This window comes from Artemia sp. Qi Xiang Cuo, chromosome 14 (genome assembly GCF_049724085.1).
Source record: "Artemia sp. Qi Xiang Cuo chromosome 14, ASM4972408v1, whole genome shotgun sequence".
Classification (NCBI taxonomy): Eukaryota; Metazoa; Arthropoda; class Branchiopoda; order Anostraca; family Artemiidae; genus Artemia; species Artemia sp. Qi Xiang Cuo.
This window is the reverse complement of record NC_142807.1, coordinates 54,468,713-54,493,919: the sequence shown is the minus strand read 5'-3', so window position 1 is coordinate 54,493,919 and position 25,207 is coordinate 54,468,713. Positions and strand designations below refer to the sequence as shown.

The 25,207-nt window shown below is 33.3% G+C and overlaps 1 protein-coding gene across 1 annotated transcript in view; it reads right to left on the bottom strand.

The window, feature by feature from the left end:
• Positions 1–25,207, bottom strand: part of LOC148944638 (transient receptor potential cation channel trpm-like) — a gene marked incomplete at its 5' end in the record, with an annotated part of 53,360 nt that overhangs the window by 22,049 nt on the left and 6,104 nt on the right. The window contains 6 exons of the mRNA XM_089100825.1: positions 237–394; positions 2,316–2,513; positions 8,609–8,791; positions 12,982–13,193; positions 16,141–16,330; positions 21,938–22,252. Of these exons, the coding sequence (XP_088956951.1) occupies positions 237–394; positions 2,316–2,513; positions 8,609–8,791; positions 12,982–13,193; positions 16,141–16,330; positions 21,938–22,252 (1,256 nt within the window). The remainder of the gene's footprint in view (positions 1–236; positions 395–2,315; positions 2,514–8,608; positions 8,792–12,981; positions 13,194–16,140; positions 16,331–21,937; positions 22,253–25,207) is intronic.

Genomic DNA, 25,207 nt, shown 5'->3' with positions numbered 1-25,207 from the left:
CTTTTGTTACTGTTGGATATTCCTAGACTAAAGACTATATTGTTTCAAACCTTCAGCTCGATCAGAAAAAGGCCTGCTATTCAAAATTATAATAAGTAGTAATTATGATCACATTATAATAATATAATTAGAGCAAAACCATAACAAATAAAAATAAAAATTATAATAAAGTGATAGAAAAATAAAAGAATAACAGCCATTATAAGAATTTAAAAAGAAGAAGAATGCCTATTTACCAAGCTCTGACGCCATCTGTTGCAGCAATTTCTCGTACTTTTTCCATGCTAAGGGTTACAACATAGCTCAAAACGTAGTATTCATTCCATTCAATAACAGGCAGTGTACGGATTAGCACTGTGTATGTATAAATAAACAAAAATATGAAATAGGCGATCTGTAAAAAAAATTTGAAGCATGAAAATCTAATAAGAAAATAAAATGGGGGGGGGGAATGATTTTGAACAGAAAACATATTACCTATCTTATCTATGGAAGATAAGAACATGAACAAATTTCCCCCCCTTTTTTTATCTATTACCACTTTTGTTTTGCTCATTTGTGATGCTTATTTGAGATCTATTTTTTTTTAATCTTGTCGATTGCACAGTCTTTTAATTCAATTGTCCATATTTCTGATTCTTCTCGTATTCTTAATAATTTTGACTTTTCGATTTTACCTGTTTGGTTTTTACAGTATTTGACTTGGAATGTGAGTTTGGCTATTTTTTGCATAGGTTGTGACAGTTGTTTGTCATAAAGTCCTATATTACCCCCCCCCCCCTCCCTGTTTTTTGGCATAATCTTACAAAGTTCATTCTAGTTCTTGGACAGGGATTATTTTAAGGTTTTATTTCACTTATTTCCGTTAAATTTTTATTGACAATGTTTATTATTGATTGACATTTCGCTTATGTCTTGAAGTGAATTCGGCAATGATATCCTCTCAACCCTGACGAGGACGAACTGCTTTCTGTTTAGCCCTAGAAGGTTATCCGAGAAGGACAATCTTCAGCAATCTGTCATCCTTCATCCCCAGAACTTGCCCTAGCTAAAATAAAACATAATCACAACAAATTCCCAGTCCTAGCCAACAGAGAGCAGAGCTTATTTTAGTCCCCCAATTACTTCATCAGAAGATATTGTAAAACACTGGTATCAAATTTAACGCTTTACGGCAAATTGTAAAATAAAATTTCAAAATGCTGACAAAAACATGAAAACAAAACAAATATGAAAAAAAGGAAAAAACTACAATGTTTTGTATAATAAAATGTCTTTAAAAAAAAAAGATATTGTAAAATACTGGTATCAAATTTAACACTTTACGGCAACTATTAAAATAAAAATTAGAAATGCTGACAAAACATAAAAACAAAACAAATATGAAAAAAAGGGAAAAAACTAAAATCTTTTGTAAAATAAAATGTTTTGTAAAAAAAAAGATATTGTAAAATATTTGTATCAAATTTAACGCTTTACGGCAAATATTAAAATAAAAACTCAAAATGCTGACAAAAACATGAAAACAAAACAAATAAGAAAAAAAGGAAAAAAACTACAATGTTTTATACACAGAACTCCTGTCTGGTCAAATTAAGCAGTTACAAAACCTGTGCAATGATTGGTGATATTATGGAAAAGGGTCATGCGTTAATAAGAATTATTCAACAAAGCGTTGCTAAGCCAGAATTCGGTAAATCCTTTGTGCTATGTTGGTCACTAAGTTGGCAATAGTTTTTATTGGCCGAAAGAAGCTCACTAATGAATTCCCTGAACTCTGCCTAGGGAATTTATGAGTTTGTGGTACCGCTTCCGTGGTATACCACAAACTCATGCTTATTTTTAATTATAAACCGTAAAAATCACTATTAGATTAGTAAAAGAAGACTGAGACAAAAATTTTGAAACATATATATATATATATATATATATATATATATATATATATATATATATATATATATATATATATATATATATATATATATATATATATATATATATATATATATATATATATATATATATATATATATATATATATATATATATATATATATATATATATATATATATATATATATATATATATATATATATATTTTATATATATATATATATATATATATATATATATATATATATATATATATATATATATATATATATATATATATATATATATATATATATATATATATATATTGGGATTTAGGTTTAATTATATATCTCCTAGTAGGCCATTTTCAATATTTGAATATTTCTGCTCGGATTATCCCGGCCGGAAATACAAGATTAAAAGAGAAGCAACATACTGAGTGGACCCAAAACTTTGTAATGGGTGCTCCGTAAAACTCGTAAACTTTCTTCTTAAGTTTGAGAGGCTTGGGAGGTTTTTTCCCAGTAGGATGCTTCGCTTCCGTGGCTGCATCTCCTAGATTTGTAGTTGACCCCCGTTGGCTAATCACTGAAGGAGCTTCAGATTTCTTCGAATCTACATCTGTTTGTTCCTCCTGAAAGTAAACAATTGTTTGTACAACTTTTGAGTTTGTATGGCACTATGGACGGAGATATGGACTAATAGTTACAATGACTAGGAAACGAGAAAAGTTGAGATAGCTAGGACGCATCTTGTGGATTAAGGGTGAAAAATTACCAAAGATTGGTCTTTTTAGCCAGTCATCTGGAACGAAATGAAAAGATGGTCGTCCTCACATCGGATTGGAAGAGGTCACAAGGAAGAATTTAAATGAAAATGGAACTTCCTGGGAAAGGTAAATAATGGAGATTTGAATAGATCGGGGCAGAAGAGGAGCGTGCACAGCTATGTTGGCCTCAGGTGGCTTGGTGCTGCAGTCATTAGTTAGCCGTAGTAGTTGCAATAGCAGGGGAAGAGGGAGATAAGGAAAAGGGAGATAAGCTACAGAAAAGGGGACAGGCAATGGTGACCAAAAGGAAAGTATAAAGGTTCGGCGTTGAGCAGCCTGGAGTTGAAACTTAACAGGGTCCATCCTCCCATGGAGAGGTTAGACGAGTAAAATACGCATCAGTAGAAATTTAATCTCAAATTGCATTTTTAAATTTGTCTACAAAAGTATATTACAGTAAATTGATGAAAGACTTCTTAGATCTCAAAAGTCTTTTGTTTATAGCTAAATTTTTGAACTTTTTTATTCTGAATAAAGATTTGTATTTTTAATATATATATATATATATATATATATATATATATATATATATATATATATATATATATATATATTTTATATATATATATATATATATATATATATATATATATATATATATATATATATATATATATATATATATATATATATATATATATATATATATATATATATATATATATATATATATATATATATATATATATATATATATATATATATATATATATATATATATATATATATATATATATATATATATATATATATATATATATATATATATATATATATATATATATATTTAGATAAAAACGAAAAGAAAAATTTAGGGAAAATCAATCATCAGGATAGAAATTTCAATTAAAGGAAAAATAACGTAGCATATAAGCCGTACAAAATATAAAAATTTGTGACAAAAAAAGTAAATTAATTAAATTCATGAATGAATCTATATCATGTAGCCTTTCAAGATTGGAAGAGGGGCTATAGCTGCAAAGGAGGGAGATAGGGAGAAGAAAGATAAGCTATAGAGGAATGAAAAGTCAATGGTTGCCAAAAGGATAGTTAAGAGGCTCAGCATTGAGCAGACTGAGGTTGAAACCTAACGGGGCCTAGCCTCCCTTGAGAATTCGGACAAGCAAAATAACTTAAAAGCAAAAATTTACTCTGTCGTAACATGAATTGATGAGAGATTCCTAAAAGATTTTGAAAAATAAACTACATTCTTTTTATAGCAAAATGTTTCAACTTTCTCATTTTGAATAAAGATTGATATCTTTATAATATATATTTATAGATAAAAAAGAAAAGAAAAATTTAGGGGAAATTAACCACAAGGATAAAAATAGCACTAAAAAAAAAGAAGAAAACGTTAGACATTAGCGAAAAAAATACAAATTTGTGGCAAAATAAGTAATTTGATTGAATTCAGGAATTAATTTATATCATGCAGACTTTCAAGTTTGTGGGTGGGGCGGCGGGCTGTTGTCGGATTATTTAGCCACAAATGTTTCTTTTCTTTTAACCATTAAAATCGTTTAAACTTTTTAATTTCTAAATAGTTGACTATAGTTAAAAGATAACTTCAACTTTTAGTAATGAAGCGCTTCGTGTGAAAAACTGAACTTAAGAACCTAATATTTCTTTTATTTTCTAATCCCCATTCGAGATAAAATCCTACTCATGTAGCTGCATTTTAGGATCCCCCTATTTTATTAGAACAATTGCGTCTTTCCTTTCTAATAGAACCTAAGTCGTCAAATACCTGAATGTATATTCTGATCCCCTCCCAATCTATAATGGCGTGCCCCAGGGAACCTCCTTAGGCCTAATTTTATTTCTTGCAATGATAAACAGCCTTGGTGTCGATTTCTCAAATGGATGGAAATTTGTTGATGATCAGACAGTCTTAGAGACATGTTTCAAAAATTTACAAAGTAGCCCTATGTACATCTTGGAATCGATATCAGAAGAAGCTGTTACTAATGGTATGAGAATCAACCCCTTAAAGTCAACGGTTTTAACTGTTAATTTCCTTAAAACTCCCCCTACTTTCTCCTGCCCAATCCCCCCTGAAATATTTGTCACAACTATGAAATTACTAGGTGTTACCATCTCAAGCGACATAAAATGGGATTGCCATATTAGTGATATTTTAAAACATGCAAATGCCACATTTCCCCCTTAAAGAATTTAAACTCCTTAAAGAATTTAAATGTCCCAAATCGCATTGTTTGAGGATTTTCCTCTCATTTGTACGCCCAACCCTCGAGTATGCCTGTCCTGTTTGGAATCCTGGCATCTCCATTGAATTGTCTGATAGAATAGAGGCGGTCAAAAATGGTGCCTAAGAATTATCCGTAATGAGGGTAAAGTGCCATATATTTCCCTTCTTCGGAGAGCCAATCTAGTTACCCTTAAGGAAAGGAGAGCAAAAATTTCCTTGCGTTTCGCTAACAATGCCCTTCACAACCCTCGTACAACTGCCCTTTTCCCTAGTCAATATTCACCCCTTCGACCCCGCCTCCTGCGTTTCGCTTCAACAAAAATCCCCTTTCTTGTCCCAATAAAAGTTTCTACTGAAAGATATAGAAAAACTTTCATCCCTTACATAGTTGACATATTCAATCAGTGAATCTCCACACACATGCCCCCCTTTATCTCCCTTTTCACCTTATATTTTTGGTGTTCATTTTCAAGTTCCGATGTTCCTATTTTTTGGTCGCATAACTAATTTGGTTTTTGTTTTGATTATTTTTTTCCCTTTTTAATTTTACTAGTTTTTCTATGTCTTGACTGTTTGCTGATTCGGCATTGACCTTTAAGTTTTGATTTTTAATTTTTTTTAAATTTTTACTTATTTGACGTTGACCCTCTTATAATTTTTTGTTGCTGTTTGTTTTCGGTTTTCTTTGTTTTATTGACGCTAAAGTTTGAATTCGGCCCATTTGGGATCTTGATAGCCGTTTTTCAGCAATAAATCTTATCTTATCTAATTTGGGCTCTTTTAAAACCGAAAAACTTCTAAAAGATTTTGAAAAAAAAAAATATAGCATAATTTTTAACTTTCTCATTTTGAATAGTTGATTTAACGTCAGACTGAATTTCAAACTTATTTAAGAAATCCATTTGAATACAAACGCGTAAATAAATACTGGCCCCCTCAATTGAAATGGCCCATATTTGATTCATTCTGTCTTCAACGCCTTCCCTTCTCTATCTTTGCTTGACATCCTTGATTTGAGATAAGGGTATTGTTTCTCTTTATTTAGTGGATGTTTAGCTCGTTCTTTTAAAATGCAAAACTAGTGATTTACAAATGCCCCTATTCCGACAAAATCTTAATACCAATTGTAACAGTATTTGAGAAGACACTTGCAGATTTCACCAAAATCCAACGGCAAGAATTCGTGTAACCACCTGCCTCCTACCTGGTGGCACTAAAACTGAATCTGACTACCACGAATAAGCGCTTGACAAAGTTATTTATTATTTCCTTTTCTTAAGACAAAATTAGTGATTTAAAAATAGCCATAGTTCAATATAATATTCCTGTAAACATTTTGCAATAAGAATCACCCCACCCCTAGATTTCCAAAAATAGTTCTTTTTGCACCTGCATAGAAAATTAAGAATAATTGTTCCTCATCCCCTATATTTTTGTGAGCTGGTGCCCCCCCCCTAGATTTTCAAAAATAGTTTATTCTTGCATCTACGTTATAAAAACAACAACAAGAATCCTCCCCTTCCCCTGTATTTTGTGAATTGGTGCTCCTGGTAGCTTAGTCACCCATTTACTACTACTATTAGCAACCAAGCGTGCTGTATGTTCTTGCTTTATATTATACAACAAGCTTCGGTGAAAATTAGAAGAGGCACTTCTAAAAAGGGTGGGAGCAAAATTGACGACCACGAATTACAATTTACAAATTTAGCTGTTCTTTAATGACAAAATTATTGATTTGCTAACAGCCAGATTCCGATTTAATTCTAACACAAGGTGGTAATGAATATCTCTAACAGTCTTTGAAAAAACTCTTGAAGATTTCACCAAAATCTCACAGCAAGGATTCCTCTTATATGTCTATATAAGAGACATATATATGTCTATATATGTCTTATAAGTCTATAATATAATATATATATATATATATATATATATATATATATATATATATATATATATATATATATATATATATATATATATATATATATATATATATATATATCATATTATATATATATCATATATATAGTTATAATATAAGTCTATAATATAATACATGTCTGTTATTCCCGTTATAATTAAATTAAAAAAACAAGCTTTTTTTAACTGAAAGTAAGGAACGACTTTAAAACTTAAAACGAACAGAAATTATTCCGTATATGAAAGGGGCTGTCCCCTCCTCAACGCCTCGCTCTTTAAGCTAAAGTTTTTTATTGTGTAAAAAAATAGAATTGTGACAAAGTCAAACTTTAGCGTAAAGAGCTCTTATGAAAGTATTAAAAAATCTTTGGCTTAAAGAGCGAGGTATTGACTAGGGGGAGAACCCAATCATATACGTAATATTTTCTGTTCGTTTTAAGTTTTGATGTTGCTCCTTACTTTCATTTGAAAAACTGTTTTTTTTTTATTTAGTTTCTGATCTTTTTCTTTAATAATGCTGCGAAATCCGGTGCCCCCTTCATAGCAATGTCCTTTCCCCCAAGAAAACTTCCTTCATGGAAAGATACTCCCATATTATCCCTGACCCCCCACCCACCTACCAGAAAAATCTCCTTGAAAACGTCTGTATACTTCCCAATAATCAATACTATATGTTAACATTGGGTAAAGTTCATAAACTTCAGCCCTCCCCCTGGACACTTCGGGGGATTAATTCATCCTAAAAGACATATTTATCATATTTTTGACCATGCTGAACCAAATGTCTATCTCAAAATTTTGATTGGGTGACTTTGGGAAAAAAATGAGCGTGGGAGGGGGCCTAGTTACCCCCCATTTGTTTGATCACTTAAAAAGGGCACTAGAACTTTTAATTTCCGTTCCAATGAGCCCTCCCACAATATTCTAGGACCACTGGGTCGATACGATCACCCCTGGGAGAAAAAAGTAAAAAATAAAAAAAATAAATACGCATCCGTGATCTGTCTTCTGGCAAAAATGCAAAATTCCACATTTTTGTATATAGGTGCTTGAAACCTCTACAGTAGGGTTCTCTGATACGCTGAATATGATGGTGTGATTTTCATTAAGATTCTAAAACTTTTAGGGGTCTTTCCCCCTTTATTCTAAAATCAGCCAAATTTTCTCAGGCGCGTAACTTTTGAAAGGTAAGACTAAACTTAATGAAACTTATATATTCGAAATCAACATTAAAATCTGATTCTTTTGATGTATCTATTGGTATCAAAATTCCGTTTTTTAGACTTTCGGTTACCATTGAGCCGGGTCGCTCCTTACTTACAGTTCGTTACCACGAACTGTTTGATATATATTCCTGTATTATGTCTCGCACACAATGGCGTCATTTCGTAAAAATGTCTTGGTGGGGGGGGGGGGCAATTTTTGCTTGTTTTATTTTTTCAATAAAATATTTTATTGAAGACTTAGAAAAAATTATACGAAAATCAGGTTGGAGCAAATACAGGGGAGGGGAGGGAATTACTCTCCTCTAATTGGTGCTACCGCTCAAAAATACTGCCACCTGGCATGTGCTGCGTGTTCTGCTTTTATTTTTTACAAATAGTTCTGGTAAAATTACTTCTGGTGCTCACAAGAAGGGTAGTGCTATACTTACTTATGGGGCTCACAAAAAGGGTAGTGCTATAGAAGGTTAGTGCTATAATTGATTTTGACTGTCGTGAGATAGTTCACTTCGGGTAGGGGTACTAATTAGACAAGATCTTACGTCATTGATTTGTTCCAGTTCATCTTCAGTGCCATCTAGTCGTTCACTTTCTTCTTTGTCCAAATTTTCCTCGTCTATTTCATACAAGTATTCTTCTTCGGTTTGAGGCATAAGCTGTAGCTCCTCTTCCGATTTAAAATCCAGTTTCAAGATGATCGGTGGAAACAGCAAAGCGAAAACAACCTACAGAAGCATAAAGCAAAGAGCATACATAAAGCCTTTCATATTGCAATCCCAGAATTTATTTTATGCCACTTATATAAAATAATCAAAAGGTGAATAATTTTACCTCACAAAACAAAATTATGTAATAGAAAATAGAACTGAGAAATATCATAATAAAACATAATAGTAGAAAAGAGTCGAGCCAGAGAGGAAAGAGGAATTTTCCTCTTTAGGAAACTTACTGGAGAAAATTACCTCCCGGTAATTTTCCTTTTTTGACACTTGAACAAACTGTTCCATAATCAGTTTCAGTTTCAGTTTAATTTATCTTTATTTAAAAACAAAACACATAACTTACATAGCTTTTCTGTCAGGAAAGCACAGCTTGGCGAGGGCAGGACATTAACTAATATTAGTTATAAACAAACAGACACAACAAATTAACTAATCGTATCAAGAAGAAGAAAAAAGAGAGGAGGAAAGTAAACTATTAAATAAATCAACCTATGGTTTCAACTTTAATTGTAAAAAAAGAAGAAGATACAGAAAGCAATAGGGAACGAGAAAAAAGGGAAAATAAAAATGGGGGAAAAAAAAGAAACCTGGAGGAGGACAGCACTAAAACATTTTTCTGTAATGACCCTTCGCTGCTCGCTTAAAAGATATGACATTATTTGAATTCCGGATGTCTAAGGGGAGTGAATTCCAAATAGGCGGTGCAAAAAATCTAATTAAAAAAGAAGCTCTTTGCGTAGAGGGCGCTTCTTGGACTATGTCACAAGAATGTCGTGTGTCGTAAGTGTGCAAATCTTAATTTAATGTAAACAGATTTTGAAATGAAGATGGCAAATCTTGAATCAAAAACACCATGATATTAATCTGTACATGAGAACCCTCAAATTTTCACTCACCCTACCAATTTTTATCACCTAGCTTAAAATTATTCATTAAAGTCTTCAGCTGAGCTCAGTGTAAACGTTATACTTTGGTAACGTAAGCTCTTAAGTAGCATTGTAAATTACTACTTAAGAGAAAAGTAAACTCTTAAGTAGCAATATAGAAGACAACCCAGGCTTAGCCAAGCTAAGGCAGGATGGAATTATATTGACCAATTTTAGTTAGAATAGAACAAATAAATGAGGAAGGCCAAAAAACTGTTTTAGCACCACTTAGAAAAAACATCACTTAAATCCGTTTTTCAAATTGAATTCGGCACTTACGAGCACAGATTAATATAGAAATGAAATATAATTTTAAAATATGTATTCTTTTGAGCATAAATATACCCAAGTACCGTGGAGTAAATGCACTTGGAGCTAATATATTATCTAAGGATGGTACCAAGAATAATGAATATGGCGTATGTCGTAAGAGAGAACTCCAGCAGTTTCTATTATAATGAATTGTCTCGTATTTAAAAATTTTATCATAACTTTTTCTCTTAGGTTTATATTAAAAATAAAATTATATTTAAAGATTTGATATTTTTAGTGAATATATATTTGAAGTTTAAAATATAATGTTTGAGCCAATCGAAACGAAAAAAGAAAAATTGACTGTTTTTGGACTCTTTTTAAGAAATGGGGGGGGGGGGATTTTATTTGTGAATCAGGATTCCTACGACCCAAGAATTCATGGATGTAAGGTTCAAACCTTTTGAAAGCCAAAAATGTTTGCCTTTTTTCGGGCCTCATTTTTAGGAGAGCCAAAATTTGTATATTGGTCTTGTATTGGGGAATTTTAGTTTCAATTTTATTCAGGTGACCTAATTTTAACCTAATTTTAGGTTAGCTAATTTAGGTAACCTAATTTTAGGTAACCTAATTTTATTCAGGTGAATAACAGATCACAAACCTTTATTAGTTTGCGTTTTAGTCTTTCTTTGTCCGAGGAACTTACAGATATAAGTTTCAAGACATTTGGAAAAAAAAAAAATAAATAATTTGCCACTCTTGGGTCCCAGTTTCAGAGGAAATAACTTTTTTAAATTTGGCTGATAAATTGTGTGTACCTTGACCCAGAGATTTAGGAATGTAAGTTTCAAGTGGATTGAAAAAAGTATTCGGTCCTATTTTGGGGACAACCATTAGTCTTACTTATAGAAAAGTGACTTTGCTTGTTGTTCAAGATGTGAAACTATAAATCTCCAGTTAGAGGTCTTAGACGATGGCAATTTCAATGGTGTAATATTGTTTTATTGAGCTTCACCTTGGAGAAGTTTTAGTCTCTTTTCTGAATATCTAAAACTCATTCTCGTAACTAAAATTTGTTTCTGTACTTAAAAATTAATGTAAGTTAAAATTATTTTTCTTTAAAAATAGTTTTATGCATAAAATATTTGTCAAAAGGCAGTTTCTGTACCATTTATGCTAATTTCGGCTGAATAGGTTTGGGCGTTTTGAAAATTTGATCCTAAAAAAAGAGGAAATAATCTGAAAGCGTTTAAAAAGTCAGGAAATGACTTCCCATACGTATCCAAAGAATAAAGATCTTCCAGAGCCATTAATGGCACACAGGCCACCAATAATTGTCAGTGTCTCAGTTACCAGGTCTATTATACACAGGTAAACAGCAAGCCTGTGGCCCACCCTTGCGGCAGCTGGCGTAAATAGCTACTCAGTGCAAAGCAGGCGGTGATAATCTCCTATGGTTTTTGCAGCATCTTTTTAAGTAAATAATCTGACATTAAGTAAGCCACACAATATAAGCCTCTTTTATACTTCAAGCTAGAAACAGCTCGAAAAGTCTCAACGCTCAATAAAACGTGCTTTGTTCAATATTAACTTTAAGTAATAATCATCAATAATATCCTCTCTCTATCTCTCCTATCATCATGTAATATTGATTATAGGTTTATTATCATTTGTTAATATTAACCATAAAGTCAACAAAATTACTAGGACATTACCACAACTTAAAATACTGCCGAAAGCAACGAATTTGCACATGCTTTGCCCCTTTATAGATTTTTTAAATACGTGAATTTAACCACTCATTTTGGTCACTCACGTATTACAGCATAATTATAGCCTACTGTAGGGAAAAACTGAAATATTGATTTGTTTAAACTCTATCAATTGACATTAAAATCTTCGGAATATTTGTGAAATAATAGGTGACATTTCAGCCACATATAAGTGAAAAACAGTGGCATAAATTCAAAGAAATTAGGGGGAGGTGGTGTATTTTTTCAAAATCTGGGGAGGAGGCGGCAATTTTGTATTTTTTCAGTTTTCTCAATAAAAGTATAAAATAAAATAAATCAAAATACCAAAAAAGGTATTTTCAAAATCTAGAGATAAGAGGAGGGTTAATTTTGGAGAGGGAAAATGCTCCCTGCAACAAAGTAGATGCCCAGATTTGTTCATATTATCCAAACTTAGTTTTGCGTTTCGCCACTTTTGAATTCATATTCTCTCCGTCCATAATTCAGGAAGTTTAAAAACAAAACTAAACTTTAGTTGATTGGTCACATTGTTCCTTGCCATTTTTTATGCTACTCACCAAGGGCGTCGTTTGGGGGGTCATTCACCCCCCTCCCAATAATTTGGAGGAAAAAATATTATGCAGCCCACGCCCCTTGACTATCTGGATATGAACCCCTCTTGCCCCCCCCAGACAAAAATGCTGGAGATTCGCCTCTGATAGTCACTGTCTTAAATTTGAAGCAGTTTTGACCCAATAACATGTTTTACAAATTGTTATAGGGTAGATGTTCCCTAAAGCTTATTTAAAAAAATGTGTTCCAGGTTTGACAAAAAGTTAATTATATTTAATAAAAATTAAATTTCTAATTTGGTTTATTTTAAATTCAATTTAAAAAAAAGTAAGTTTCATTCGAGGTGATAGCAGCTGGAACTACCGAAAATTACTTTGTATTAAGTTTTTATAAATATGATTAACTAGAATGTTCAGTGCATTAACATCAGCACGATCAAATTGAGGAAGATGGAGAGAAATGCCCAATCAAATGAGAGTTAATGACTATTAAGGCATTAACACCCATATTTTTCATATTTCAATCATTCATCATTAAAATTATTTATATTTTAATAACAATTAAAATGCTTATTAAGGTATTAGCTAATAAACTATTCCAGGTCCGGTCTTAATTCGCATTAAATTTGATTTAAATACATCTAAAATTACAATTTCTATGGGGAACACACTCAAAGAATCTTGCACATAGCTATTACTTGCAAGCTTACTTTTGCGTTTGGTGATTTTCGAGTTCTTAAACCTCCCATCCATAAGTCAGCAAGAAGTATTTGAGCGCTTGGATGAGACAGCAAAGATTTGAGGTTTGCCACAACAGCCAAGTGGAGACAGGTTTGGCGATCCCAATTCGGCTGGGCGCATGTCAGCAACTGAACTGTCAGGTCGTCGTCTTTCTTGTGACAGTGATCAACAAGCTCCAATGCTATAAAAGAAAAAGTACTTAAAAAAAGGTTATATATTTTTATTTTCCTGTATGCACTCTTTAATGCCAGTAAAATTGCTAAAATCACAAAAGTTTTTCTACACACATCACACATGAAAGGTTACTCATCTGTACGCAGTCTTTGATATGTATTCAAAATGCAAACTTGCGAAAAACACTTCTCACATACATAACATGTAACAGTCTACTCACTCATGTGCCCTCTTTGGTGCTTGGTCAAAATTCCTACTCATATTTATACGGTTTTATTAATGGTTATATTAAACCGAAACTATATAATTTAAACTACATAGTGAGTTAAAAATATATCTAAAACCACATAACATTGGCAGATTTTCAATTTATTGATTTTTCCAAAAGAGAGAAAGAGATAATTTTCCTACAATGTAAGGATAGAATTGTGCTTTCATTTCATTGGCTTACGCCTGTGACGTATTTAGTAAGCCAATTCAGTTATTTTTTAAGCATAAGCTAGACAGAATAGCCAATAGCCCCACTTTTTCAAAACTATATAACTGTTTGGTCCTCATCTTTTTTGGGCAGGGAACTACAAGCTCTACGTAGCAAACGTACTACGAATTACGCAGTAAACAAACAACGAGCTCAATCTATGACCTCTAAATAAGTAAAATAAATGCACATAAAACTGGCTTATTTTAAATAGAAATAGTACGATTTAAGTTATACAATGATTTTAAACTACATAAACTACATCAAAAGCTACACAGTTTTGGCGTATTTCCAATTTATGGATTTTTCTCAAAGGCAAAAAGAGAGATAACTTCCCTTTAATTTCGTGTTAAAATTGTGCCTTCATTTAATTGGTAAAGACCTATAATATATTTTGTGAGCTGATACAATTATTTCTTAACAAAAAGCTAGAAAGGGAAGCAAACGAATCCACGTTTTAAAATCAGTATAATTGTTAGATTATCCCCATTGTTATGGCAGTTATCTACAAGCTTCAAATCTTTAAAAAGAGGCACTTAAAAAGGTTTACTTTGAACAGAAACTATATAATTTAAACTACACAGAGAGTTAAAATTACACAAGATAAATTAGAATTACATAGCTTTGAGTCATTTTTAACGTAGCTTTGTAGCAAATTATCATATAGAAAATTACATTTGTAAATTCCACGCCCAAAGAGACCCAATTGAGCAAAATAAATTCATGTTGGGGAAACCCTCTCCTGACAGAAAAATAGCAAAAAAAAATTTCTGCTAAACTTAAAACTTATATCCTTACGTTAACGAGTCAATGGACCCAAACCCCAATGCACAAAAAATGAATTCGTCCCAAAATGGAGCCCTATAGAAGGCCAAAAACCTTTTTTTTTTCATCCATCTATATTTTCAGGGATCGTTTCCTGGGGAACGCCACCTTATATTTTTTAGTGAAAAGGGGAGGGGCTAAGGTGGCCACAAAATAGTTTTCTTAAAGTTTGACTTGATCATTCATTTAGTCTCCCTTGGTTTTTAGGCAAAGGCGGATCCAGAGAAAAATATTGGAAGGGGGGGGGAGCAATGTGACAAGGGTGCCAATAATTAACCAAATTGACAATTTTATTTTTTTAAAAAAAGAGTGAAAACAGAAATAGAACGGAATGAGGGCGCTAAGAAAAAAACTTAGGGTGGCCCTGGGTTACCCGGGGCCCCCTGGGTTTGCCAGTGTTTTTAGGTTTGAATTATATATTTTTACTGTTCATCTAAAGCAATACCAATTATTTTTAAGTTTGACTTGTTGTAAGGCTTTAACTCTGCTTGTCTTGGGATATATTTGTATGTTTTCTTAGAGGATGGGTGGGTGTGGGTTTCCTTCGAGTTCCGTTTTTTTCTATGTCCCTTTTTTTTCTTTACTTTTCTTGAAAAAACACTTGTATGGAAAACATTTTTCCAAATTAATTACAAAGAAGGATTCCATAAAACTGGCAAATCTTCAAGTTAAGCCATATAATTTTGAGACAATAAAAAGAAAGCAAACGTTTATTGGTTCTTTTGTATTAAATTTTAAGTCCGTAATAGGACGGAATGTGTTCGAGGTACAATATCTGAAAGAAAGAAAACTCTCTGTTTTTCTTTGGACGAATGTTTCAGAAGCATCAGCATTGGGCTACCAACACAAATGATTGAGCTTCTATTTGGCTGTATTTTTTTCTCTTTTTAATGCATTTTCTCTGTATTTTTTCTCTTTTTGGCCTGAAAAGATATTTCTGTCAAAAACGGCGTAATTTTAGCAGTATAGTATCTATAATTCTATAGTTGACAATACATAATGAATTAAATAATTAAGATTACATCGGACATGAATTTAGTAAGAACGAAAAAGCTAGATTTAGAAAATAAAAATTAAAAGCTAGAGAATAACGTTTTATTTTGAAAATGACTATCACAAGCTAACATTGCCAAACATGTATTTCCTATCAAATAAAATATCTTACTTTATATAATGGGTCAGTGTCCATAGACCAATCAAGCCACCAATTTGAAAACAATCATTTGATGCTATACAACGGGCAGAGGTTTCTCAAGGGTGATACTACAATACAGGTCGATCGGCTTTTGGATGTTCACAAGAGAAAAGATCTTTTTTTTTGCTTGAAGCCTAAAGGCAAGCGAGTCCAAAAGAAGATTAAACAAAGAAGATTTATCGAGATTAAACGAACTCAGTAGGTTTCATTAAATAGGATGACTTTTATATGCAGTTTTACAAACATACCTATTTTTGTGCCTCAGCTGGGGGATCGAGAGGAAGAGGCGTTTTGAATGGGGGGGGGGGTAGAATCTTAAGTTTGAGAGAGGGAGACAAATTTTGTTTTTTATCTGGTCCTCACAAATGAGTATACGCTAGGATTTTTCGTTTTGTTTATATGCCTATAATTCGACATGACTTCCAGGATTCCCGGAACTAAAAATATAAGACTCACCAAGATCCTCAAACTCGATCGCATTTTTCCTAAGTTCCTCACATACTTCTGCCTCTAGGTCATCATCTGCTGCTTCTTCTGCCATTGATTTGTACAAACAGCAGGCAATTAAGGCTTTAGCTAGTGCTTCTTCCCCATGTTGCCACATAAGCTTTGCCATAGAATGACGCTTTGTCAAAACTGCCCAAACCTTTAAATAAAATTGATCGACTTTAAGGTGGGCTATGAGGGAGGAACCGAAATAGGTAATAACAGTACGGCAGAATTTTTATCACTCAGAGATAGGAGTAAATACTTGAGGGGTTAGATGTTGATATTTCTAATTGATGGGCGGAGAAGTTTATGATATTAATCCATTCTTTTTTCAGGTGTTGAAAAGGTTGAGTGAGAAAAATTTTGTGAGGTGGTTTGATAGGAAATAATCGGCGATATTCATATTGAGTGACAAGGATTTTTCAGAGATATAGGATTTAAGTGGTTTGCTGGTTTAGGCATGGTTCATGCAGCTTATACCATTTTCTTTAGATTTATTCATTTAATTTGCATTCTAGGATGCGTTTTGTAGTTATTTCCCTTGAAATGTATATTTTAATTATTTTAAAACGTATAGTTAATTAGTATCTATACCTTTGAAAGCAATTAAATATGCTTCAACTGGTAAGGCTATTAGAAAAAACGGAATGCTTTTAGAAAAAAAGAAAAACAAAATTGGAGATTTCTAATGTTATTTAGCAAAAAAAAAGGGAATCCCCATATTTCTTTTATTTCCTAGTCTGGTTTTCTATCCCATTACCCAGAATCAACGGAATTTTTTTTCTATTTCAATAGTTTTTATTTTAGTGAGAATACTGGGATTATTTTTACATTTTTATTCACTTAAGTGGTAAACGTAAAATAGTAATATGCATAGTAAATAATATAACTAGTAAAAACACGAATATAATAGTAAGAAGTATAAAAAATAATATGAAGTGGTAAATAAAAAAAACAGTAAAATATAAAGATAGTAAAATATACAATTTTCTGAAATGGTATTTAGAAGAAGAGCAGAAAAACCCCCTGAAGTCCCTGAAGCTTCGGTTTCTTAATCTTTTTAGCGTTACCAACCCACCCGCAAAATATTTTAAAATTATTTGGATACTTATCTGTTAGCCTGTACACACTCAAGAATTTGGATCTATAAAATTGGACAATAACCGGTTTATAGCTGTCTGTATTCGGAGACAATTAGCTTCGACTCAGTGGAAAACTACATTGTAGCTATATTTAATAAATATTTAGTTGGTATTTCAGTTAGGTTAGATTAGGTTACATTTTGCATGCAGCCCCGCAAATCCCTATAATACTTAAACCCCAAATCCCTCATAATGTGCAAATATACAGCCCAAATTATATATATCCTATCTATCTCCCAAGCGTCTCATTCGTTTCAACCCCGTATCTGTAGATCCAAATTCTCGAGTGCGTACTGGCTAAAAGATAAATACCTTATTTCGGCTACCTCGCAACCCCCGCCATATATTATATAATAATTCGAGCATATTAACAGTATTATCAGAAGAACCCTATTTCTCATTAACAATCGATTGATACCAGATTTATTTTTGCATTGTATGCATATTTGATTTAAATATATTGATTAAGGAGTAAAAAAATTATTTTTATGCTAGTGTTTAGGATTTTTCTAACCGATTCCGAACCCTTGTCGATGGAGCTCCCCTCCCCCTTTGAGAAGCGTTGATCTAAAATTACACTCGCATATTTTTCTGAATACTAACAATAAACATATAAACACAGAGAAGAAAGTAGCACAGCTAACCCTACTCACAAACGGAATGACTTGTAAACGTAGATGGCAGCAATTTTGGACGCATGAGAAAATGCTCCTTTTCAGATCTCTGAATTTTTTTGTTTATTAATCAAAGAAAATACTTCGGCAACATGGCCGGGAAACCATTAAAAATCCTAAATACTTTTATATTTTGGCCTTACTTGCTTCAACTGATCTTTCCAAAAGTTTGTGATACCTTGGATATGAAGGAAGATTTGTTTTGTGAGGAAGAATTAGTGACATTACTAAAATGATTGAAAAATAATAAGGCTCCAGGGGCTGATAGTGTGGCAAATGGGTTTCTTAAATATGGTGGCTCCGAGGTCAGAAATAAGCTACTGAAGATTATGAATATGATTTTTAAAAAAGGGGAAGTACCTGAAAACCTTAATTAAACCACTATATAAGAAAGGTGATAAGAGTGAGTGTGGCAATTATTGAGGCATTAGTCTGGTCTCTCTAGGTAGCAAACTACTTAGTAACATGATAATTTTTAAACTGAGAGATGCTGTAGATAAAGTTTTAAGGGAAGAACAGTGCGGTTTTAGAAAAGGTGGAGGATGTGTCGACCAAAATTTTCACTCTTAGGTTAATAATTGAGGAGTACCTGAGTTGTTAAACACCTTTGGTCTTTAGTTTTATAGATTATGAGCAAGCGTTCGATTCTGTTGAAAGAAGAGCTTTAGCTATGGTCTTATCATTGTATGGCATACCAGACAAATACATTAAAGTGATTACTGCTATGTACGAAAATAACACTGGTGCGGTTAAGGTAGGAAATGAGGTTCTCAGCTTGTTTTGTATTAAATCAGGAGTTAAGCAGGGTTGTGATCTATCCCCATTTATATGGATCATAGTGATAGACTTTGTCTTATGGAACACAGAAAAGGCAATGGGAGACCATGGAATAAAATGGGGAAGATAAATTGTTCCGGACTTAGATTATGATGATGATTTAAGCATCCTTGATGAAAGTGAGAGCAAAATGAATGAACTTTTAGAAGTTTTGCGAGTTCAGGGTGCTAGAGTAGATTTGAAAATTGATGTTAAGAAGACTTTGGGCACTAAGACTAGAGATAATTGAAGATAAAAATGGTGACGTTGGGTAACGAAAAGATTGATCAGGTGGGCAGTTTTACTTACCTTGGTAGTATTATTAATTAAGACTGTGGGAGCAGTGGAGATGTTAAAAGTAGAATAACCAAGGCTCAGGGTGTTTTTCACAGTTGAAAAAAAGTTTGGAAGAATAGGAAGATAATTCTGCGAACCAAGATTAGAATATTGGAAGCTACAGTGATGACAGTGGTCAAATATGGTTCAGAAGCATGGGTGCTCAGAAAAGTGGATGAAGATTTGCTAGATATTTTCAAGAGAAATTTGCCTACGGATTATTTTGGGTTCCTGACCTACCGATCGTATTTTAAACAGCACGCTGTGCAGACAGTTTGGTTCAATTCCGCTTTCTAGGACTATCATGAAAGAAAGGTTGAGATGGCTAGGGCATGTTGTGCGGATGAAGGATGACAGATTGCCGAAGATTATCCTTTTCGACCAACCGTCTAGGGCTAAACGGAAAGCAGGCCGTCCTCGTCTTGGGTGGGAGGACCTTACAGAGAAAGATTTAAAGGAAATGAGAACTTCCTGGGTGGTTGTAGAAAGGGAGCCTTTGAATAGATCAGGATGGAGGAGGAGCGTGCGTAGCTGTGTTGGTCTCATGCGGCTTAGTAGTGCGGTGAGTTGTTAGTAGTAGTAGTAGCAGTAGAACTTTCCACACTAAGGCAGAAAGATAGTTTCAAGATACAAACGCTTGACGGAGCAACTTCAAATTTTGTCCTCTGACATAGACTATAGAATTCAACACCAGGTCTCACAGCGTGGTTTCTTGCCAAGGACAAGCAGAAACCATCCTTTTTTTCCTCAGGTAAAGAATTGTACATAGTTTTCTAAAAGTTTACACTATATTCATCAACTTGGGCAGAGATCTATACTTCTTGTAAAACTGCGGAGGGTTTTGCGGAACTTAAACTCAAATTTGCGGGATAAGAAAAAAAAAAGAAAAAAAAACCCAGAAAAATTAATAGGAACAAAGCCTACAACTACACATTTACCGTATAACTCCTACAACACAATTACCGTGTTTGCAGGGCCATCGTCAGCCACCAATACTTACGTTAAAACTTAAGTAGTATTTTTACTAAAAGCAGCTTTCTACCCCTCCCCACCACCCTCTAAAACCTTCTTATATAATTTGTCCGAGGACTCGTGGAAATTTAGAAAATTTTGGCATAAAAATGCACTTTTTGAGGCATCAGGCACACCTTCACCCCCCTAAACGATGACTCGGTGATTCTCCTGGATAATGGCTGATTTGAAATTATACCTATATCACTGTACAAAATTTTATCAAACATCAAGTGAATCAATACAGTTAATGAAACTTTAAAATAAGTATTTATATTAACCGTTTATTTTGTATGAACTACGTGACTCTTTGGGAACAAATGTGCCACCATAGAACATCGCTGCCACTGAGGCTGGGAGTGCCACTTTTCTGTGGCATAATTTTTACTGGTGCTCAAAAAGGAAAAAGAACTTTAAATTCCTGTTCGCGAGCCTTTTACCGATTTTCTAGAACCATAGCTTTGATACGATCCCCCTTGGGGACAAAAAGCTAAAAAAAAAACAAAAAAAAACAACAAACAAACAAACAGTAAACACGCATCCGTGATCTTTCTTCTAAAGAAAAAATGCAAAATTTCGTGTTTTAGTAGATAGGAGTTAGAAAATTTTGCAATATGGTTCTCTGAAAGACTCGTAACTTTTGATCGATATCTTTAAGCTTAATGATGTTTACATATTCAGAATCACTGTAAAAAGCCAATTCTTTGGTATTATATATATATATATATATATATATATATATATATATATATATATATATATATATATATATATATATATATATATATATATATATGTGTGTGTATATACTGTTAATAAAATTTCTTCTTTTTTTTCAAAGCTTCGGTTAGTATTAGCCCATATCGCTCCTTACTTACAATTCGTTACCATGAACTGTTTGAACGTGAAAACCTTGTTCCAAATTTTAATTTTCTTTTCGTTTTTAATGCCATATTCAAGGTATTAAAGAGATTTTGCCTCCATAAACATAGTCTTGCAAATTTCATTGATTCTCGTTGGAATAGCCATTTGACTTTTTATCTCAGATCACGTTGCGCCACGATGGGGCAGTGCACTTCTTTCAAATTCTACGATCATAGGCTTGAAATGGGAACCCCTCATGAGTGTATTTAAGGGGAAATATAGGGTAGAATATCCTTCAATCATGAAGTATATCACCTGCTCCCATTTTCCATCCAAAATGTCACTATACGCTCACCTTCCCCCTAAGTTTTATCAACTATCTACTGGACCTAGTATTGCCACTATTTCCATAAACTAGGGTCATTTTCCCTAAATGTATTGGGAAAAAACATAAAATAGTCCTGAATAAAATAGTACTGAAAAAATATATTGACTTCCGGGTCACTGATGTTACCGGTCCATTGGCTTAGAAGCAGTCACAGGGTTCATTCAAAGCCTTGAGTTCCTTTATCTTGCTTAAATTTATGATGAATTCATATTGAATTATATATTTTTTTTCTGTATAAATACAGTTTGTGTTAATTATAATACTTTGGTATTTCTGCAAGACTGGCTATGTCTTCGAAACATCCAGAACCTTTGTATTTGTTTTTCACTGTCTAATAAAAGGACTTATCTCTATTGAAACCCTTATTCATTTCGTCCTGAGTAAAATAATGGCAAAATTCTGTGTTTAATAATGTATAACAGATACACCTTTCTTTGAAGATTTATTTATGAATCTTAGAGCAGCGTCGCTTAGTTGTTTCCGTTTAAATAAATTTACTGTCTTCTCGCACAACGTAGCTTAAGTGATCTTACCAGAAGTTCATTAAAGGGAAATCGGAATGCAACTGCTTCCTTAACATCCATGGTATCATTTCCTTCATGCCCCATCGTCGTCCCATTCATTAGCACTGACTGAAGCAGAGATGGTTGCAGAGGTACAAACGTCTTCCTCACAACAGCAGTGTAAGCTCGACGGAATTTTCGAGAAGAAAAGGATGATTTATATGTTCCTTTCATCAGTTTATTAATTACCAATCCAACGTCGATAAGTGTGTACTTATAGTTTCTTGTTATAGTGGGTCTTACGTCAGCTACTATGTATCTTAGGGTATTCGTGCTTCCCACTTTCTGAAATAGAAAAGTAACGTTTATCCTTACACGTATTAAAAAAACTCACGATTAAGTTTAACAGAATTTCAAGGTAAACATAATCAGTGTTTCCACTATCCCCTAATTTCTCAGGGAGTCCTCAAATTCTCTAAAACAGAATGTGGGTTATCTCTCTTTGCTTCTCGGATAACCTCTAAGAGCGAATAGAACTCTGTCCTTACTGCTAATACTACTAACAACCAGCTGCAGCCCCAAGCCAACTGATTCCAATACTTCTGCGCGCACTTCTTCTCAAAGCTGTATCCAGGGAGGGAGGTTTAGGGGCGTTTGAACCCCGTCCCCTCGGAATTTTGTCCAAATCGCAAAAACGTAACAAAAATGCACATAAACAAGTTTGCGATGTGTTTCTTAAGGTTTTTTGTACCTCCTTTAACTTTTACTTTACTTTAGAGTAAAAGGGTACGGCCTTGCTCCTTCTCCACCTTAATCTATTTGAAGCTTCACTCTTTACCCCCTCCCAAGGAGTTCCAATTTTCTTTGAATCGTTTCTTGAAACCTTCACACCCCATTCGGAGAAGACCTGCTTTTCATTTGGCCCAAGATGAAAGGCCAAAAAGAACAATCTTTGGCAATTAGTCACCCTTCATCGGCAAAACAAGTCCTAAGCATCTCAACCCTTCTCTCATTTTAGCCCTGGGAAATGGGACAGAGCCATGTTTTTCTTACAGCTTGTTGTATAATGAAGAGTGAATTCCTCTGGAAAACAACTAACAAATACTCCTCCGTCTTCGGAAGCACCCATGTTTCAGAGCCATAATTAAACACCGTCATCACCGCAGCTTCCAATGCTATAGTTCTGGTTCTGAAGCTATTTGCGTTTTTATACAAATCATAGCATGCGGGAACTAGGGTATATCAGGACCTCTAAAAGTACCGTCAGAAAGAGTGAGTAACGATGAAAAACAATAGGACAGAGAATTCGCCCTACAGCAGGTCCTTGAGACACTTTATTTATTTTAAGTACGGAAAGCATAAAATTGTGAAAACACTATTATATCAGAATAAAAAAAAAGTAACCAAAAAATCCTTGATTTTTCTTCAAAGATATGCTTCACTTTCACGAAGAATTGTATTCGACACAAAAATGCCATGTTTCGAAGGTAAAAACAATTTGAAAGTATGTTTGATACCAGGGGCTAAGCTGTTTCCAACTAAATGATGATCGCGACTGCATGTTTATATAATTTTGTTTTTAACCATGCGTGATTGCATTGAACTGGTGGTGCCAGAATACTAAGAGATGGCTCATTAGCACTGAAGTTTAAAGTTCTGGTATCCATTATGATTAGAAATTACGTCGACGGTACCAGCATAATACCTTTCTCTCCCATGTCAGACAGCTTGGCTTAACTTGGACCAAAAAAATATCCACTAAAAGTTTCTAGACAAGCAATCTGCTTAGAATAAATCAAACGCTACATTATCAGCTATACCCATTGCGGAGATTTTAAACTCCTATTCTGAAAATACAACAAATTGTTGTTCCCAATCATTCACGGTAATAAAGGTTCGTTAAAGAACATATTTTTCGACAAAGACCAAAAAAATGACGGCTAGTAAAAACTTCTAGTAAATAGAAACTTCTAAATAGAAATTTCTAGTAAAAATAGAAACAAAAACTTTTGTCAATATTTTGGCAATAGCAACCAAAACTCTAAAAATTAAATTTTTACAGTTTTGCGAAATAACTACTTTTTACAAAATAATTACTTTTAAGAAAGTTTTCATTTTTAAAACGATATACTTATGTTTTTATACATCAAACTGTTGTTAAACGAGAATGTTAAAAGACGACATGTAACTGTTGTTGCATGAAACTGTTGTTTCATGTTAAAAGAGTCAAATTACATAATTTCTTTTAATGTTCAATCGTCATAACAAAATTCAATCTGGTCTAATTTTAGACAACATAGGTAATGCTGACTCAATAAAAATTTTATTTTGTTGATAGTCTAGGTCAGTTATTGTCTTTAAAAATCCTGAAAAGTGTATTCTCTTCTAGGGTCCATGTTTGCTTAACTTAAAATATTTGCCAAAAGAGCCTGAATGTATTTCTTTTTCTTCTACTCCTGACATTCAGTTCCAGCCAATTTAATACTTAAAATGTTTTTGTTTTTTTCAATTCTATTATTGCTCTACCCTTTCAGAAAATCATATCTACGCCTTAAAACCAAACTATGCTTTTATTAACGTTTTTAGGGATACCCTGTACATAATTATTTGTGACATAGTTGAGTTGGAGCCTAAATTAGGGCCTCCCAGAGTAGCTATAAAGGTGTAATCATATCCCAATACCCAGTTTCGAGTACCCGTTTGACTGACCGTTTGTCAAACAACAAGCTGTACAAAAACGTGCTTATATCCTATTCTCTAGGACTACAAAGAAAAAAAGCTTGAGATGTCTTGGACACATTTTGCAGATGAAGAATCATAGACTGCCAAAGGTTGGTCTTTTCATCAGCGGCAAAAATAAAAGCTGGTCGTCGCCAAATCGGGTGGAAACAGGTCATACGGGAGAGCTTAAATAACATTGGAAGTTCAGGGAAAAAGTAAAGAGAGAAGCTTTACTTCAATCTATAATAGATCGAACAAAGCTTTGAATAGATTGTGGCGGAGAAGAAGTATGCGCAGCTGTGTTGGCCTCAGGTGGCTTGGTACTGCAGTGGCTTCTTACTAGTGGTAGTGTTTAGATCAGACTCTAACTTAAGTCTCTTCAAACCTTGCTAATAGAATTTTCCGTCTTTAATGGCGTCAATTACTGAAGGGGCTATGAGTAAATTCCCTCTTCAAAGGACCTTTAAGCTAATAAATCGTTTATTCTCAGTGTGCGTGGTTTCCGTATGTTATCTTTCTGCACTCCTACAATTTTAATGTTTGAACGTAAAAAGACATTTTCTCTATTATTCGATAGCT